General features: G+C 40.2%; 1 protein-coding gene across 6 annotated transcripts in view; it reads right to left on the bottom strand.

Annotated features, from left to right (window-relative positions):
- LOC122078806 (protease Do-like 10, mitochondrial) overlaps window positions 1–17,602 on the bottom strand; it is a 123,363-nt gene that overhangs the window by 21,532 nt on the left and 84,229 nt on the right. For all 6 annotated transcript variants that reach the window (XM_042644947.1, XM_042644945.1, XM_042644948.1 and 3 more), the window contains 2 exons: window positions 12,913–13,172; window positions 740–867 (listed from right to left, as the gene is read on the bottom strand). In XM_042644947.1, the coding sequence (XP_042500881.1) occupies window positions 740–867; window positions 12,913–13,172 (388 nt within the window). The remainder of the gene's footprint in view (window positions 1–739; window positions 868–12,912; window positions 13,173–17,602) is intronic.

Raw genomic sequence — 17,602 nt, forward strand, 5'->3', positions numbered from 1 at the left:
GGCGGGCGCCTTCTTGCCTAAGCGCTTAGACAACCCTCCAACGCCTTGGCGCCGTGACAACTATGGTAAAGTGTCTAGTGTTGCATACCTTGGCCAAATGAAGGTGGGGTGTGACAGAGTAGCTAGATTTTAACATGGTTTTTGTCATTTCTCCCAGTAAATCCAATTGCATTAACCACACACTTGCCATTCATAATACTCACCTTAGTGAGACACCCTTTGTTATTTCTCTTCCTCTCTCTCTTATAATATTTGAAAAGAAGTACCATACTAGATAGTATTTTTTATTAATTGAATAAGTTTGGGATCACCAAAGAAATACTCTCAAGGTAATTATTTGTTATGCACAAATGATTCCCTTCTTGAGCTGAAGTGGCAGCACAAGCCTCAAGCAGACTCTGCTCTCATTTGCGGCAATAAGTTGCAGGTTCTAGATAACAGTTTATATGTTGCCCCCCCCCCCTTATTTTCTTGTTTGGTACTAGAACATGTTGCTAGATTAACTGTGAGACATTGTCAGCCTATCAGCGATTCAGTGGTACGCATCGTGCCACCTTCGGTCTATGTCCAACCAGGGAATGTCTTGTCACACCAGCTACATGGGGACCCCTATAAAATTACCCATGAAAATGAGAATTTCCAATTCCAGATATAGGAGAAGATACAAAGCCTCACAATGAAATCAACAAAGTAGGTATTGCAGAATACAAATTAAATGGGATGAGAAGAAAAGGCTTACAGGTTGAAGGGTGATGCTGAATTCATTCTCTACACCATCCCTCAATACTCTTACTTCAGCTGTTTCATTAGGTTTCTTCATAGAGACCAGGTGATCAAAGGCTATTCTTTCCCTGTTTCGGAAAGGAACTGCGGACATCATACACACAAGTAAAAATAAGGCCCCCCAAAAAGAGAGATTGTTAAGTATTCAATAATTCCTACAACAGGGGATCTTTCCATGTTTAACCTCATTTGCATGATTGTATCTCTTGGTTGCTAATTGAAAATGTAATTGAACTAGTTTATGGCAGACAACACTACCTTGCAACAAGGAAAAACTTTAATAAAGAAAGGATGGCTAATAGTTTTGGTGAAAAATAGTGGATAGTGTTGGTGTTACTAGCAAGGGAAGTACTGTTCTGTCTTCTCCAATTCCAGCGGTCCCAAATTTTCTGTAACATATATTAGGGACATTTTCATCTTTTTCCTTGTATTAGGGCTTTTATATGTGAATATATAAATAGGAGGTGTGGGATCTGATGTCAATCCACTCATGGATCTCCCTTTCTCTCCATCTCTTGCAATCTCTCTTCTCTCTCTTGGTTTCTCCCTTCTCTTGCAGGTTTGAGAATCTCCCCCTCTCATTCTTTCAACAAATAGAAACTAGGCAAACCAGATAAGAGAGTTATCATTTCACTATGATTATGCTTACAAGATCTAAGGTTTGTGATACAATAACTTTTGTTGGGTTCTGATCATGGTTCAAGAACTCGAGCGATATCGTCGAAATTTCCCACATTTCGACGGTATCCTCATGACTCTGATACCATATAGTTTGTGACTTTTAAAAGTCACTGGTTTCGACAAGTATCGACCGAAATTCCCACATTTCGACATTCGATTGGACCAATGGATTCAACCTTTTGGGTGGAACCAGCCTTTATAAAACATATTTAAATGGGAAACCAAGTGTTCTCATTTCAAAATTTTGACCCTCCCCCCATATTTTCTTCTCTGTGAAGTGTGAAACTTGGGAAAATACTCATGATTTCCCCCTTGTACCCAAAAAACTTCAATCTAAGCTTGGATCTTGCAAACTCCAACATTGTGTGCCACTTCCACATTCTATCACTATAACTAAGCCATTCCCTAGGCTAGGATACTTACCTGATGTTGATGATGCATCTTATTGATGGGCAGTGCCGGACTACCAAAACAATTGAGGCCAAAACATGTCATGGGACTCATATGTGGTGCATTCAAAGGAGCGGCTATGACATATGCAGTCGTACACATCTCATGGACTGGAATCGCCTAAACACTCTAATTGGAATTGAGTGTTGAGTGTTAGAGTGTTGAGACTTGAGACTTGAGACTTGAGAGATAACTCATAATTATGTATATTATTATTTAATTTGGATCATTTGCATTATGTTTTGTTTGTTTAAAACTTTTATTCATGTATTTCACAATTATGTACTTGTGTAGATTGTAGACTACATATAATGTAGACAATGTGGTATAGTTTCAGTCAACGACTCAACGTACATTAGAAAACTTTGGTTCACACTACAAGTATGACTTTAGGTGTTTTTTTCCATGAAACTAATTATATGATTGTATTAGAAATGTCTAAAATAGCACGTACACAAAAAATAAGGGAAAAAAATACATTTTGGGGGTCGAAACCAAAGTTTTCACCCAACCGAGAGATACTCCCTAGTTTCCTTGAAATTTCCCAGAACTTCAACTGAAATTTCGGTCTCCCCAAGGATCGAAACCTGGCTGAAACCCGATACCTTGAACCTTGGTTTTGATGCATATACCCACTACTGATTAACCTCAACCATACTTGGTTTTTCCTGGGCATGTTGTAGACTCTAGTGTGCAGTTGGAGTTGGCTTTACAATAACCTCTAATAATAAGCTTTAACTACTAAACATAAAGGGAAATACAAATACCAAAAACAAAGAAAAGAAAAGAAATCAAGTGGTCATGATGCAAGCAGATGTAAAACACCTATGGGTAATAGACCAAAATAGAACTATAAACATATTAAAAAGAAAGATAAACAAAAGGCATTGTTTACCATGAACAATGGTTGGATTTAACCATCAAACCACTCCCTCAACCCATGGTTCGAAATCTCGCCAAAATTTCCGTGAAATTTCAAAATTTTGGTTTTTTTTTTACCAAACTGAAACTAGCTACGAATTAAGGGTTATACAACAAGTCGGTCGAAATTTTGGTATTTTGGCCAAAATTTCGGTGCCGTTTCGGTATCTCAACGAAATGATACAACACATGGGTTATAAATACTCCATCTCGTCGAGATAGAGTTAAAATTTTGACTCTGTCTCGGCTATCTCGGTGATTTCAATTCAAGGAGCCTATTTTGAAGGGAAAACACTCCTTCCATCCTCTAATAAGCCACATCATCACACTTTTTGACTTCCATTGGACTCCTATAAGAAGATCTATACATTCAAAGCTTAAGGAAGGTAAAATTCTTCTCTAAAACCTTTTTTTTTTTTTTTTTTTTTAAATTCTTGTTGGATGCTTGTAGATTTTTTATATGTTAAGACATTAGAGGCCGATCTATGACCTCACGGAGTCGAAATTTTTTTTTTGTACATAAATATTTTTTTATTTTTCTAGTTGGAAATTCCTCAGATGTGGCTAAATGTAGAGAAGTGCCTAATCATATTGCCAAGGCCATAGCTGAAGACATGAAGTGGGGAATAAGAGAAAAGTGGCAAAAGAGAAGACGAGGATAGAGTTTGAGGCACTACATGCTCCCCGTGCATCGATATAATGATGATAGTGATGATGACAGCGATGACCCGATGTATGTTCCTGATGACATAGAAACTGAGCAAGAGGCCAGAGATTGGCGGCAGGTGTAAGCATTGAGCCTACAGAGTCTTCATGAGGAGACGGAAAGGCGTAGACATGGAGGAGCTGGTCCATCTAGAGCAGGAGGTAGCGGATCTTCACAGATCCCTTTGCCCTTTAGGAGATCACAGAGTACAAGGGCAACCCCACCTCCACCTTCACCTTCACCTCCAATGGTTCCACCTCGAGTGAACCCCATGCTACAACAGGATTCCCGTGCGTATAGGAAGCTATGGGGTAACCATAATGTGTGATGGTTGGAAAAGGCCCACGAGAAAGTCCATCATCAATTTTATGGTTTATTATGATGGTAGAACCATTTTCTTGAAGTCTATTGATGCATCCAAGGAAAGAAAGGATGCAAAATATATTTACAAGCTTTTGAAGGATGTTGTGGAAGAAGTTGAAATACAAAATGTTGTTCGGATTGTGACTGACAATGGAAGTAACTACAAGAAGGCCGGAATTAAAATGATGAACAACCCTAGATTCCAACTCTTTTGGACTCCTTGTGCAGCATACTGCATTGACCTAATGTTGAAGGACATAGGAAAACTTAAAATTGTGTAGACTGTGGTTGAAAGGGCTAGGCAAGTGAGCACATTTTTCTATAATCATGGGTTTTCATTGAACCAATTGAGGGAGAAGTGCGGGGGTGACTTGGTCAGGCCCGGTCTCACAAGATTTGCTACCAACTATATTGCACTCCAGAGTTTTGAATCCAAAAAAGTTGGTCTTCGATCCATATTCGCATCTAAGGAGTGGTTTGGTTGGAGGGAAGCAAGATCAGCTAGTGATAAGGAGGCACAGGCAACCATTTCATCAGAGGAGTTTTGGAGACAATTGGGTAAAGTGGTTAAAATCTTGACACCAATTGTTGGCGTGTTGAAGTTGGTGGATTCTGCTTTCAAACCCACATTGCCAAGTCTGTGGGCTACTATGCAATAATGAAAGAAAATGTCTATGCTACCAATCGACGTGGAAGTAGGAAATTTGTGAAAATAATAGAAGACCATTGGGAGCGCCAGCTTTCGCATCCGTTGCATAAGGCTTGTAAGCAAAGCTGAAGACATTCTTTTATGTGATATAAAAATGCATTAATGTTCACATTGACAATAGTACAGCAAGAGACTTGCATTGGATCCGGATCTTCTAGAAGCAGTGAATCAGGTGGCTGCCAAGTTACAATCAAACCCCGATCTACAAGCCAAAGCCAATACTGAGGTTAGTTTTGTACTACTATTACTATTATACTATAAGAATCTAAATTTTAGTACAATGGTTGTTAACTAGGGTCCTATTTGTCAATTTGTTATAGACGAAAGAATTCAGGGATGCATTAAGCAGCTTCGGGGCTCCCGCCGCATATTTGGGTCTACAAATACTGATCCTAGTATAAAATCCAAATTTTTGTATGTTACTTATACAAATGTTAAGTGTTTTTGGAACATAAATAATCTTTTACACTTGTTGTAACTTATAATGCAGCTGAATGGTGGGTGTTGTATGAGGGTTCGTCTCCGGAATTGAAGAAGATTGCCATCAAAGTACTCTCCTAGACATGTTCTGCATCTGGTTATGAGAGAAATTGGAGCACATTTTCACTCATCCATTCGAAGAGGCGGAATCGATTGGGTTCACAACTTCTAAATGACTTGGTGTATTTGCATTATAATATGAGACTGAGGATGAAGCACATACACATGGGTCAGGATAATGATAGGGGGCCAGATCGAGCTGGCTGATATTTTCCAGATCGACTCAGATGATGAGGATCCCCTAGTGGATTGGGTGAGGGATAGAGGCGAGCCGTTGATGGATCAGCCAGGAGGTAGGCCGGACCCATATCTAGTGCGAGAGATGGCGGTCAATGTTGATTATATGGCTACAGATGGAAGGATACATTGATAGACCCCTCGACCATTCGAGCCTACACCTGGTAGGGATGATGATGATGACGAAGATGATTGGTCCATTTCATCGGGTGGTCGTACCCACACCCAGACTTAGACACAACCACATACACAGACACATGGTGATGGCGATGGCGATGGTGATGGTGATGGTGATGGTGATAAAGATGGAGGAGGTGATGAAAAGGGTGATGATGGTGGCGACAGTGATGGTGATGATGGTGATGGGGGAGGTTGTGGTGATAGATTTGAAGGAGTTCGAGAGCAGTATGAGCAGGAAGATCCACAGCCGGAGCCGATGCGATTCACTGGGGAGAGTCAGTTTGAGTATGCCACACAAGATTCTAATCATGGTGCACATCCATCAAGTGGAGGGAGGAGTTCAGGTTACAGTAGAGGGCCTCGGCGCCAATTCGGTGAAGGGAAATGAGATTGTATGGACATTGATAGTCTATCTACTTCCATTGGCGGGATGAGTTTGAGTGGAGGGGATAGTCATCCGGACAGTGAGTAAAGGGAGCGGGAAATGGCATGTCCCATCATTTACTGGAGGGAGCACCTGGTCACAGTATCATGGACCTTATGGTCAATTCACTGGGATGGGGCATACATCTGGTTCATCCATTCCTAGTAGTAGTACTGACTATGGCTCCCAGACCCAATCACATGGTAATGGCTTTGTGGACAGTTTATTCTCATACACAGCCAACCCGTACACGTTGCCAGAACCATCAGTTAACAGTAACTCGATCTTCATACTATGGTGGTGATACGTACCCTCGGATAGGTTACCTTCAGTATGTAGATGACTCAGTCTTTTTGCTAGCTATGGAGGACTACGTTCAATTCTTCTCTCAGACTATGACGTGGCATGTATTTGTGGTGCTATCAGAGGAAAATGCACGTCGACTCCATCGTACTAAGCATGGAATCCAGCTAGGCCGTCATAGTTCTTTCCAGTAGATAGTAGATACTACATAGTCATTATGATTACTGTTGTACTGTTGTGTAAGTTACATGCTCAGTGTTTGACTTTAGTTGGGACTTGTGGATTAGGAAGTCGCATAGTATACAACACTAATACTCTAAATATTAGCTAATTAATGTTGATGTATGTTTGATCATGGCTTAAATGCATTATTTATTTGTTTTACCATCATATTACATCTTGTTCTAGCGATAAAGTAGGCACAATTTTCAGAACAATTCGACGGTTGCCGTTAAACAAAGGTACAACTCTAAAATAATATCATATTCTAATATGTTTGCATTTTTATGTTATTAGCATGTTTATTAACCTTAAAATAGGCTATCCCCCAAGTTTCAGGTCAAAATACCACCGTTTGACCACTGGAACAGCCAACCGAAAAAAAAAAAAAAAAAAAAAAAAATTACACAATTTCAGCCGAAATCTCGCCAAAATTTCAGTATTTCGGTGATCATGAACCCACTGAAATATTGAAACGAAACAAGATCTCGAACCTAGCCTCAACCATAACAAAAAACTTAACCTTTCTACTCAAAATATATAGTTTACCGTGCTCTATATGAAAATAGCCAGATCCCTAAATCCCTACCTGATAATGACCTCTTTTTTTTTTTTTCTCTCTTTAGAAGACTTCCTAATATGATTAAAATTGCATTTAGCAACTCCCTTGAGCACTTGAATGTTTCTGGAAAAAAATAGAGCTATCAATTTAAACAAAATACAAAATAAGAATCCTAATATAATTAGGCTTTCTATAATAATATTCTGTTTATTGATTGGAATGCAGGTCTGGTCCAAAAATTTGTCACATTTTAATATAATTTGCGAATGGACCATTTTTCTAGCAAAAAAAAAGAATGGACTATTCAATATTTGTGTTATATTTGTGATAGGCTTGAATTACACGGATCCAAGTAGCCGACCCCATTAAGTTGGGATAAGGCTGATTTTGTTGTTTGTTGTTTGTGTTGTTTGTTGTTTGTGTTGTTGTTCTAATGGGCTGAATTATAGGTCCCAAAAGTGGGGTTCTAAAGGGGTGTACAAAAAATAGATATTTCTTTTGGTTAGTTGTGTAGGGCGGAACTTATCTAGAACATCTAGTCTTCAATGATTCTATTAGTTAAATATTTTAAATTCCTTGTTAATTAAGGAGTCATCGTTAAATCTGCTGAAACCTTATCTACGCCTTCCTATGGAAAGGTGTTGATTCAGAAAAAATCTTCCATTCCATTAAATGGTCCTCTGTTTACGACCCCAAATCTGAAGGGGCCTAGCCTTCGCAGAATTTGAGACGTTAACTCTGCTGATACTCTTAAGCTTATATGGAAGTTGGCTTCCAAACACAATAGCATTTGGGTTGCTTGGGTCTACTCCTCTCTTCTTCAAAATGACTCTCTTTGGACGGTTTCCCCTCGCTCCAATGCTTCTTGGGTCTAGTGTCACATTCTTTGCCTTCATCCCACTGCTAGCTGTGCTATCCGATCCATCGTTGTGGATGGCCTATCCAATTCCCTTTGGGGGGACAACTAGCATCCCACTAGGGACCTCCTCCCTGTTGTGGGAGCCAGATCTGCATTTTTTTCAGCTTACTATCTCAATCCCAAGTAACTATAGAAGCATAGACTTGGGATGAGACAAGATATGATAAGATGCAGTTCAAAAAGTGGTGGAGAGGCTTGAGCCAAATGTAATAGCTGAGTCTACCATCAATAAAGAGGTGATATTAAGGCATTGTTTGGTACTTAGAACTTATGCGTTATAAATTGGGTATTGGTGCTCACATTGGTACCAAACATAGAAATGGATACAGATGGAAGCCTTTAGGGATGGCAATTTCGGCCAGGCAGAGGCCGTTTGGGGTCAAGATGGCACTGTTGCTGGTTGGTCCACTCATCATAGTTTTTTCATTCGTATGCATCATCACCAATCATCGTGGTTTTCTCAGTCATATTAAGTATGCATCATCACCTAACAATACTCTTTAATGCTCTTATGCAGCCAAATGGTGGGTGCTATATCAAAGAGACTCACCCAATCTGACCAAGTTAGCAGTTAAAGTGATCTCCCATATATGTTCCGCCACCGGGTGCGAGCGCAACGGGAATATGTTCAACCTCATACACTCTAAGAGGAGGAACCGATTGGGTTCCAAGCGGCTTGAGGATTTGGTCTATGTGCATACAATATTAGATTCAAAGAGCAGCACATATGCTTTGGCATGGACAACGATACAACCCAATCAAGTTGATTGAAATCTTCCAGCTGGAAGATGATGAGGAGATCCCTTTTATGAGTGGGTCAAGGGTCAAGGTGAGTATGAGTTAGATGAGGCTGGGGATTGGCACCACGCCAAGATTGCTTCACAGATGAGTGTTGATGTTGAGTATATGGTGTAAGAAGGCAAAGTTCACTCAAAGATCCGGCATCCATTTGAGCCTTAGCCTAGTGGAGAAGATGACAAAGAGGAGTGTCGCGTTCCTTGGATTCCACTCACACACCTTCCCAACTAAGAACCATGATGGTGGTGATGGTGATGGTAGTGGTGATGATGATGATGATGATGGTCGTGGTGGTGGTTAAGATGATGGTGATAGATTAGAATCCTTACGCCAGGACTAGATGATGTAGGAGGATCCAAAGCCAACAGCACAGCCCGTCAAATTCACAGGGGAGACTCAATTTAACAATGCCGTGCAGGATGAGGATCACAATGCACGTACAAAGAGAAGCTACACTCAAGGATGTTACCCCCTGTTCCCTCTCAGGGGAAGAAATATACTTGGACAAACAACTGTCAAAGAGGCCATGTGGCGGTGACTCTGGACCGCAATTTCTGTAATGAAAAATAATTGGACTTTTTCAGGAATGTGCAGCAACTTGTTCTTCTGTCCTAGGCTCCTGACCATGCCCCTCTTTTAGTTGTCTTTGATTCAGTCCCTAAGCCGAAAAATATCCCCTACGGTTTCATGCTTTCTGGATGGACAATGATAATTTTCTATCTGTGGAGGAGGAGGCTTGGAAGATTCCGATAGGGGGTGATCCTATATTTGTCTTAGCTCAGAAGCCAAAAAGGGTAAAGGAAAAATTAAAGGATTGGGCAAAGGTTTCTTTTCCAAACCTGAATGCAGAAGTGGAGGAGGCCAAACAGGTCCTAGGAAAGGTGCAAGAGGAGATAGAGGCGGCAGGAATGTCAGATGATTTATTTAATAAGGAGGCAGAAGCGAAGACAGTCCTTTTAAAGGCGAATCCGATGTATGAAAAATTATGGGCAGAGAAAGTGAAGCTGAGGTGGATGAAAAATGGCGACTGCAACTCAAAGTTTTTTCGTCTCTCAGTAAAGCTAAGGAGGGCAAAAAATCAGATCACAACTCTAAAGGAGGATGGTTCTTGGGTCTCTGACCAACAGGGTGTTGCTTCTTATGTCTCCACATACTTTCAGCAATTCCATGAAGCTTCTCCCATCTCTGTTCATAATGAGCTGCTGGATTTTGTTCCAAGAGTCTTGGGTGAAGAGGAGGTGGAAGGTTTGGAATCTGTCCCAGGTAGGGACGAAATTAAAAAGGCTGTTTGGGACTTGGATCCTGTAAGTTCGCCCGGGCCTGATGGTTTCCCAGGGAGTTTCTTAGGCAATTCAAACTTGAGGAAGATGCAGTTGGATGGGCATGGATGTGTCAAGTTTGTCCAGCACACTAAAATCCATGAGTTTGGGTGAGAGTAGAGGATCTGGGGATTGGTGTGCACCATCGTTCACAAGACCCCAGTCCAGCACCTCATGTTAGTGGCTTCGAAAGCGTCGGTTTAGCCGCTAGGCCTAGGTATGGTGGACATGGACCATATAGTGGTGGACCATCCTTCGAGTGCACCGCTTTGGCATATGGAGGCTATAGTGGCTATGAGGGTGGCTATGGTGGTGGTCATAGGGGATGTACTACATCATTCCCCAGCATTGAGCATGGGGTGTGTCAGGTTGTGGATCATATTTTGTTGACAACATCTCATATCTGGCCCAATAATTTGTGCCGGCTCCAACTACTGTCAATCTCAATTAGCTATTCCCTATGTCGGGATACCTCTGATATGTTGATAAGGAGGCTTATAGGTGAGAAGTCATGGACTATGAAAACAATTAGACCCAAAACATGTCATGGGATACATTTGTGGCACAATATGAGGAGCGACTATGATTTATTCATCAATCATACACAGCTCATGGAATGGGCCTGCCAAGAAACTCCATGTGTCTAGTGAGTGGTGGGTGTTGTACACCTGAATTTCCCTGACCTAATGTATTTTTTATCGTTTTAATTGCATATTTACATTTCCAGTAGCTATATTATATGTAGTCCGTGTTAATTGTAGAGCTAGTGTACAACAGCACTCAACATCACCTAGCAAACTTGGGTCGAGAGGCCTGGGACCTTCCTTCCTTTCATGGAAATAGGCTCTTTATTTCCCTCTTCCCTTCTTCAGCCAAAAAAGCCTTGTTATTCATTATAGCTTCCTCTTTCTCTTCAGATTTGGAATCGATCTCTCTAGACTCAGCTTGAAGATCTAAGTTTTTTTATAGTCTAGTAACCTCTTTCTCTAAGGATAAACCGATGGAATGGGGTCTCTACAACTGTGACCTGAACTGCTCACTCAATGCGCGCTAGATATATTGCACTTCCTTCTACAAATATAGCATTTTAATGTTTTTTGCACAGCAGGAGATCGAAAGCACGAGTTCGACCTCGATGTAGTGAGTTCTGAGACGGGTAGGTAACTGAATAGTACATTTCCAAAAACTTTCTCCATTTGAACCTTAGAGCAGAGGAAGAGGGTAGGAAGTGACCTAGAATAGGGCTGATCCAGGTAGCGCAGCATCCTTTTGTGCTTAATGCTTGGTAGGAGCTGAGCCTACGCTAGAATCACGCGCAACAAAGCAGTCGAGGGGCAAGGATGGAGCCACTAGGGATGTTTGAACTAAAGTTTAGCATCTGGGTCTTTCTACAGATAGTTAACACTATTCTCCATTTATTCACCCCAAAAAAAAACAGTATTCTCCATTTTGGGTGCTTTTTTGTGAAACTAAATCATGGAATAGGTTTCGACCGAAACCCATATCTCGGTTTCAAGCCTGACTGAAACCAGCTTCAAAACCGAGATTTAGAACCTTTAGAACTCCTAAGTACAATCTTCTATCTTGATCCTCAATGAATTGCACTCAATTCAGTTGAGATAGCAGCCACACAAGATCTGGAACCTCCTAGCTACTGTAGTTTCTATTGAAGGACATTGACCACACTCCAGGAGCACACGGTGTTTGAAATTTCACACACTGAATAAATTAAATATTTTGTTTCACAAGAAGCCGAAACAAAATTCTATCAAAATTTCTCAGTTTCAGCAGGAGAAACGCGGCGAAATTGGAAGTTTCTAACCTCGGTAGCACATGAAATGTCCAGAAAATCTGTCATTACACCATCTCTACTATAATGGAACTGAACTTTCATAGGAGGGCTGCCACATTAGACATCAGACAAGAAACTCAGGAGCCATCTCCCACCACATAAAGTAAGGTTTTCTCCATTAAAGGTCTTATATATTATACCTGTCTATAGAACAACACCATAAGAACCAAATGTTCTGTTTTGCTCTCCTATGTCCCAACCCCATGACTAACACCATACTCGAGCTATTACTTCCCTCCATAAGATCTCACCAAAACGCCCCACCAATTCTACAAAAATGATATGTTCACGCACCTCACAGGCCAAACCCCAAACCTCCCTCTTCCTTTGGGGTGCACGCCACGTTCCAATCCACCCTTCAGATTTTCCTCCGCACATAGTAATTAGATACGTGAATAGGTAATAAGTTGGACGATTTGCCAAAAAAACTTCTGATTAATAACATATTACCACATTTAAACGAGTATACTGCCTTCCAATGACACAAGTTTGCGCAAAATTCTTTCTGCAGGATTCAAAAGGATCTTTTGTTTATACCTAACATTGATGGAGAATTTCAATTATCATGACACTCCCTTCAAGCCATGTCTGAGTGATTGGTCCAACTACATTGCAATGCCCTACAAGCCCCAACTTTCCATTCTATACAGGATTCTTTTGTTTCCCTGATCGGCGCCAAAAGAAGATTTATTAGCAAGGATGAACGACATACAGAAGGGTCACCAGAAGAGGTGTGGATCTGCTGTCTCTTGTGCTTGCTGCTGCATCTTTCTTTCACTCTGGGATCATTCTCTTTTATAAATGAAAGAGACTGTTTAACATTCATAATGCAGAATACAATTCCACCTTTTGTATTTGTGTCTCTTGACAGACATAAAAACAATAAAAAAATCCATACCCATTTAACATCAAATAAGTAACTGCCAACTGAAATTAATTTATTTACCTGTTCCATCATTTGCTATAGGTACACCATCAAATGCAAGGATAATGTCATCTTTCTTCAGCACCCTATATGCATCTGCGAGAGGGTTAATTTTGCTGATAAGCACTCCAGTCATCTCAGGGTGCATACGAAAGTGCTCTCTCAGTTGTACATTTTCAGCAGGCTGGCATGACAGACCCAGAGAGCAAAATCCAACATATTTTCCGCATTCCTCCACCCCAGATATGAAATGTTTTATAACGGGGACTGGGATTATATACCTGTAAAAACAAATGTATGAATAACTCAAAAACTTAAAAGAGTCATGATGTATAGGTGATTACAGTAGGTGTACATGCAAAGAACCACATACTTCAGCATGTCCTGATCCCTAGTTGCAGCCATAGCTCCTAAATGTGGCCTCTCAACAGCTGGACATGGTTCTTTTTGGAGCCACTTATTTCCTTGTTCTGTTCACTTAATGCTAGGTCATGCATACTGGTTTTAGATTACTTCAGCATCAGTTCATCTCTGTATATGTTATTGGTTGTTTGGAGGTCCAGAAGGGTCTGACCTCAATTCAATTACCTGCATCCATCTTTTGGAGACAATAAAGATAAAAGGCAATAAACATGGGTCACATGAAAAAAATGACTTCGATGTTGGATAGAGATCCCATTGGGTTCTTATTAAAAATTATAAATTTTAAACTCAAATCCTCTTTTGAAATTTATTAATATGACATTACAGAAGAATAATGTCGCATACTTTCAGAAACTCACTGTGCATAAAGTTTGTGACATTGTAGATGCCAGGTCTATCAATTTTTTCGGATGTTCTTGTATAACTGGGAACAATCGCATACAAATTTGAAATTTCTGCTATAGGAACTGTCAGGAGGGTGAGGGACGAAGTCCAAGATAACATGAAACTCATGCAACCTGAAGGCTCTATCTGGTATAGTTTAAATTTATGTTTGTCTGTCATAGAGGCGTTTGGTATGATTTATGACCCTTATTTCTCATTATAATAAATCAAGGCTAAGATGTCACAGTGCGTCTGTAAAAATGAGTTGGCAGGACTTTCTTTATACACATTGGTCAATTTAACTTTATAGAATCATAATCGTTGAAACTTCTCATTTTACCATGTACCAGCCGTAGCAGTGATAGAAGTTATATCTTCTTCGAAACTCCATTCCCACTCATCTCTCCACGAAACCCATCCCGATTCGTTCTCTTCGTTGAATCGCGGTCTAACCCTAGCCCTCTGCTCTCCTGGACTCATCCTCTGAAAACCATTAGCAGCAACAGAAATCATTGCATTGCCCACAGATGGATAGTTCAATAATTGTAGATCTTGGTTTCTTAAGAAATGATGCCACACATAAATAAAATCTGGTTTTGCAAGCATTAAAAGTTTAATTGAGTCCTTGGTTGTTTAGTTAGTTCTCCAATTTTTAGGTTAAACGAATGAAATCTGATTCATTTCCTTCAGTATCTGCTTTTAGGAATTTTTTGGACTCTGCCTTAAGAGTACAAAAGAAGGGAAGCCTCTAGGAGCCAAACTGATTGTCAAGCTGCTGCTCCATGCCATAGCTCATGCTTTCTCCATCAGAGCAAAAAAGATCTGACTTGTCACTGTGTGAAATCGTCAGTGCTCAAACACTAGAGCAACTTCAGAGATTTTATAGAGGATCGAGGAAATATCATGAGCGAACCTGATTTCAAATGTGTCGGATTCGTAACTCGAATATCTATAACTTTGGTGAAGAGACCATCTTCTGATACCTATTTTAAGGTTGACCAAAATTGTTGGTGTACAATGTCTTGTATTCCGTCACAGTTCAATCCAAAGAGTACTGGTGCAGACGCCTCAATTGGATCATAGATTGTTGGTGTATGATGTCTTTTATTTTGATGGCAGTTTTGTACTTTTTTTGGATTAGGGTTTTTCGCTATATATTTGTAGTGAAGGTTTCTTTCTCAGTAATGCAAGCAATACTGAGAGGTGTAGGGACGAGCATTGTAACCTTATTCTCTTTTGATAGTGAAGCAGGATCTCATCTCACTGAGGACGTAGGCAACCTTGCCGAACCTCATAAATCTCTGTGTGCATTGTTTGTTCTTGTTTTTCCATTATCTTCTGCATCGTTTGGTATCAGAGCTCTAGGTTTCTATATTCTAAGGTTTACTATCACGATGGCAGGGAAGGGATCGAATGTCTAGTATGACATTGAGCGGTTCAATGGGAAGAACAATTTCACACTCTAGCGTCGAAGGATGAAGGATCTTCTGATACAACAGGGTTTGGCGAAAACGTTGTTGGGAAAATCAAAGAAACCTGCAAAAATTACTGACGATGATTGGGAAGAAATGGAGGAAAAGGCGGTAAGTGCTATTCGATTGAATCTTTCTGATGTTGCCCTACAATATGTTGTGCGTATTGAATCTGCACTGCAGCTATGGGCGAAACTTGAAAGCATCTACATAACAGAGTCCTTAATGAACAAGTTGTTCGTGAAGAAGCAATTGTATTCTCTACAGATGAAGAAAGGTACGGATATATTAGAGCACCTTAACACGTTCAATCAGATCGTAAGTAAACTTGCAAAACTGGAGGTTAAGATCGAGGATGAAGACAAAGCATTACTGTTGCTATCATCGCTCCCATAATCATATGATCACCTGGTAACGACTCTCTTGTACAAGAATGAGACCCTTGAGATAGATGAAGTCGTGGCTGCCCTCCTGTCCAATGATACAAGGAAGAAGGCCAGCAGTATGAAATCTCAAGGAGGTCTTTTTGGAGGTGACAAGGAGTAGGAAAGAGGGAGATCAAATCAGAAGGGATCTGCAAAGAGTCGATCGAAATCAAAAGGGGCAAGGACAAAAGTTTCTTGTTACTATTGCAAGAAGGAAGGTCATCTGAAAAAAGAGTGCCTGAAAAGGAAGGCAGACTTGAAGAAAAAATGTGTAGATAAGACATCTGAGGAAGCTAGCATTGCTGATAGTTCAGATGGAGATGATTAAGATGTACCCTCTATATCATCATGTAAGAATCAACCTTCTGATTCTTGAATTTTAGATTCTGGATATCCATATCACATGTGTCCACATAAGGATTGGTTTGATACATATCAACCATATAATGGTGGGTCTGTCCTAATGGGGAATGATACTGTGTGCAAGACCATTAGGATAGGCACTATCAAAATCAAGATGTTTGAAGGGATAGTAAGAATTTTAGCAGATGTGAGACATATACCAGAATTAAGAAAAAACTTAGTATTTTTGGGGGCCCTTGACTCAAATGGCTGCAAGTACATAGCAGAAGGTGGAGTTCTCAAAATTATTAAGGGTGTTATGGTTGTCATAAAGGGACAGCTAGCAGGAAACCTATATAAACTCATAGGGAGCACTGTTATAGGTGGAGCATCTGTGACTACAGATGCAGGATCTGATACAGATGATACTTATCTGTGGCATATGCGGCTAGAGCATATAGGAGAAAGGGGATTGATGGAGCTTTATAAAAGGAAACTGTTGAAGGGAGTGAAAACTTGTAAATTGAACTTCCGCAAGTATTATGTGTTCAGGAAATAGTGCAAAGTTAGTTTCAAAACTACAAAACATAAGAGTAAAAGAGAGTTTGATTATGTACAAAGTGATGTATAGGGTTCTTCAACAACCAAATCTAAATGTGAGGCAGAATACTTCATGACCATTGTTGATGATTACTCAAGGAAAGTCTGGATCTACTTCATAAAGCATAAAAGTGAGGTATTTACTAAATTTAAGCAATGGAAGGCTAAGGTAGAAAAAAGGAAGACGGGAAGGAAAATTAAGTATTTGAGAACAAACAATGGAGGGGAGTACACGTACAAGCTATTTCTAGAATTCTGCAAAGCTGAAGGGATTACACATCACTTCACAGTTCCAAAGACACCACAGCAAAATGGTGTAGCTGAAAGGATGAACAGAACACTTCTAGAAAGAGCTCGGAGTATGAGGCTAAATGCAAGGTTGAGCAAGAGATTTTGGGCAGAAGCAGTGAATATTGCATGTTTCTTCATCAATAGATCTCCATCAAAGGCAATTGATTGTAAAATTCCCAAAAAGGTATGGACAGGAAAACCAGTAGATTATTCTATTCTAAAAATATTTGGTTGTCTAGCCTATGCGCATGTTGAGAGTGAGCAGCGTTTCAAATTAGACTCAAAGCCTAAGCAGCGTATCTTTCTCGGTTTTAAGAAAGGCGTAAAGGGATTCAAGTTGTTGGATCCAAGTTCACAGAAAGTTGTGGTTAGCAGGGACATGTTTGATGAGTCTTATATGGTGAAGTCCGATTATAATTCACAAGCAGTTGATGAAAATAAAGAAGGTTCTACTATACAGATGGAGTTAGGTGAGTCAGAAACAACAAGAGAGAATGAGTTATCCTGTGGCTTACCAAGACAACAGGAAACAGTAGAAGTTCCCTATACTGTGGCTAAGGGTAAAGGGAAGTGTACTCACAAAGCACCTGTGAGATACAGATTTGAGGACATGGTTACTTATGCCCTCACTGGAGGTACAGGTGATCCATCTTCCTACCATAATGCTTTGAGTGATGCACAACATGATAAATGGATGGTAGCTATTATGGAGGAAATGGAGTCTCTACAAAAGAACAAAACTTGGGAGATTGTGGAAAACCTCAAGGGAAAAAA

The sequence above is a fragment of the Macadamia integrifolia genome, chromosome 5, assembly GCF_013358625.1.
Source record: "Macadamia integrifolia cultivar HAES 741 chromosome 5, SCU_Mint_v3, whole genome shotgun sequence".
NCBI lineage: Eukaryota > Viridiplantae > Streptophyta > Magnoliopsida > Proteales > Proteaceae > Macadamia > Macadamia integrifolia.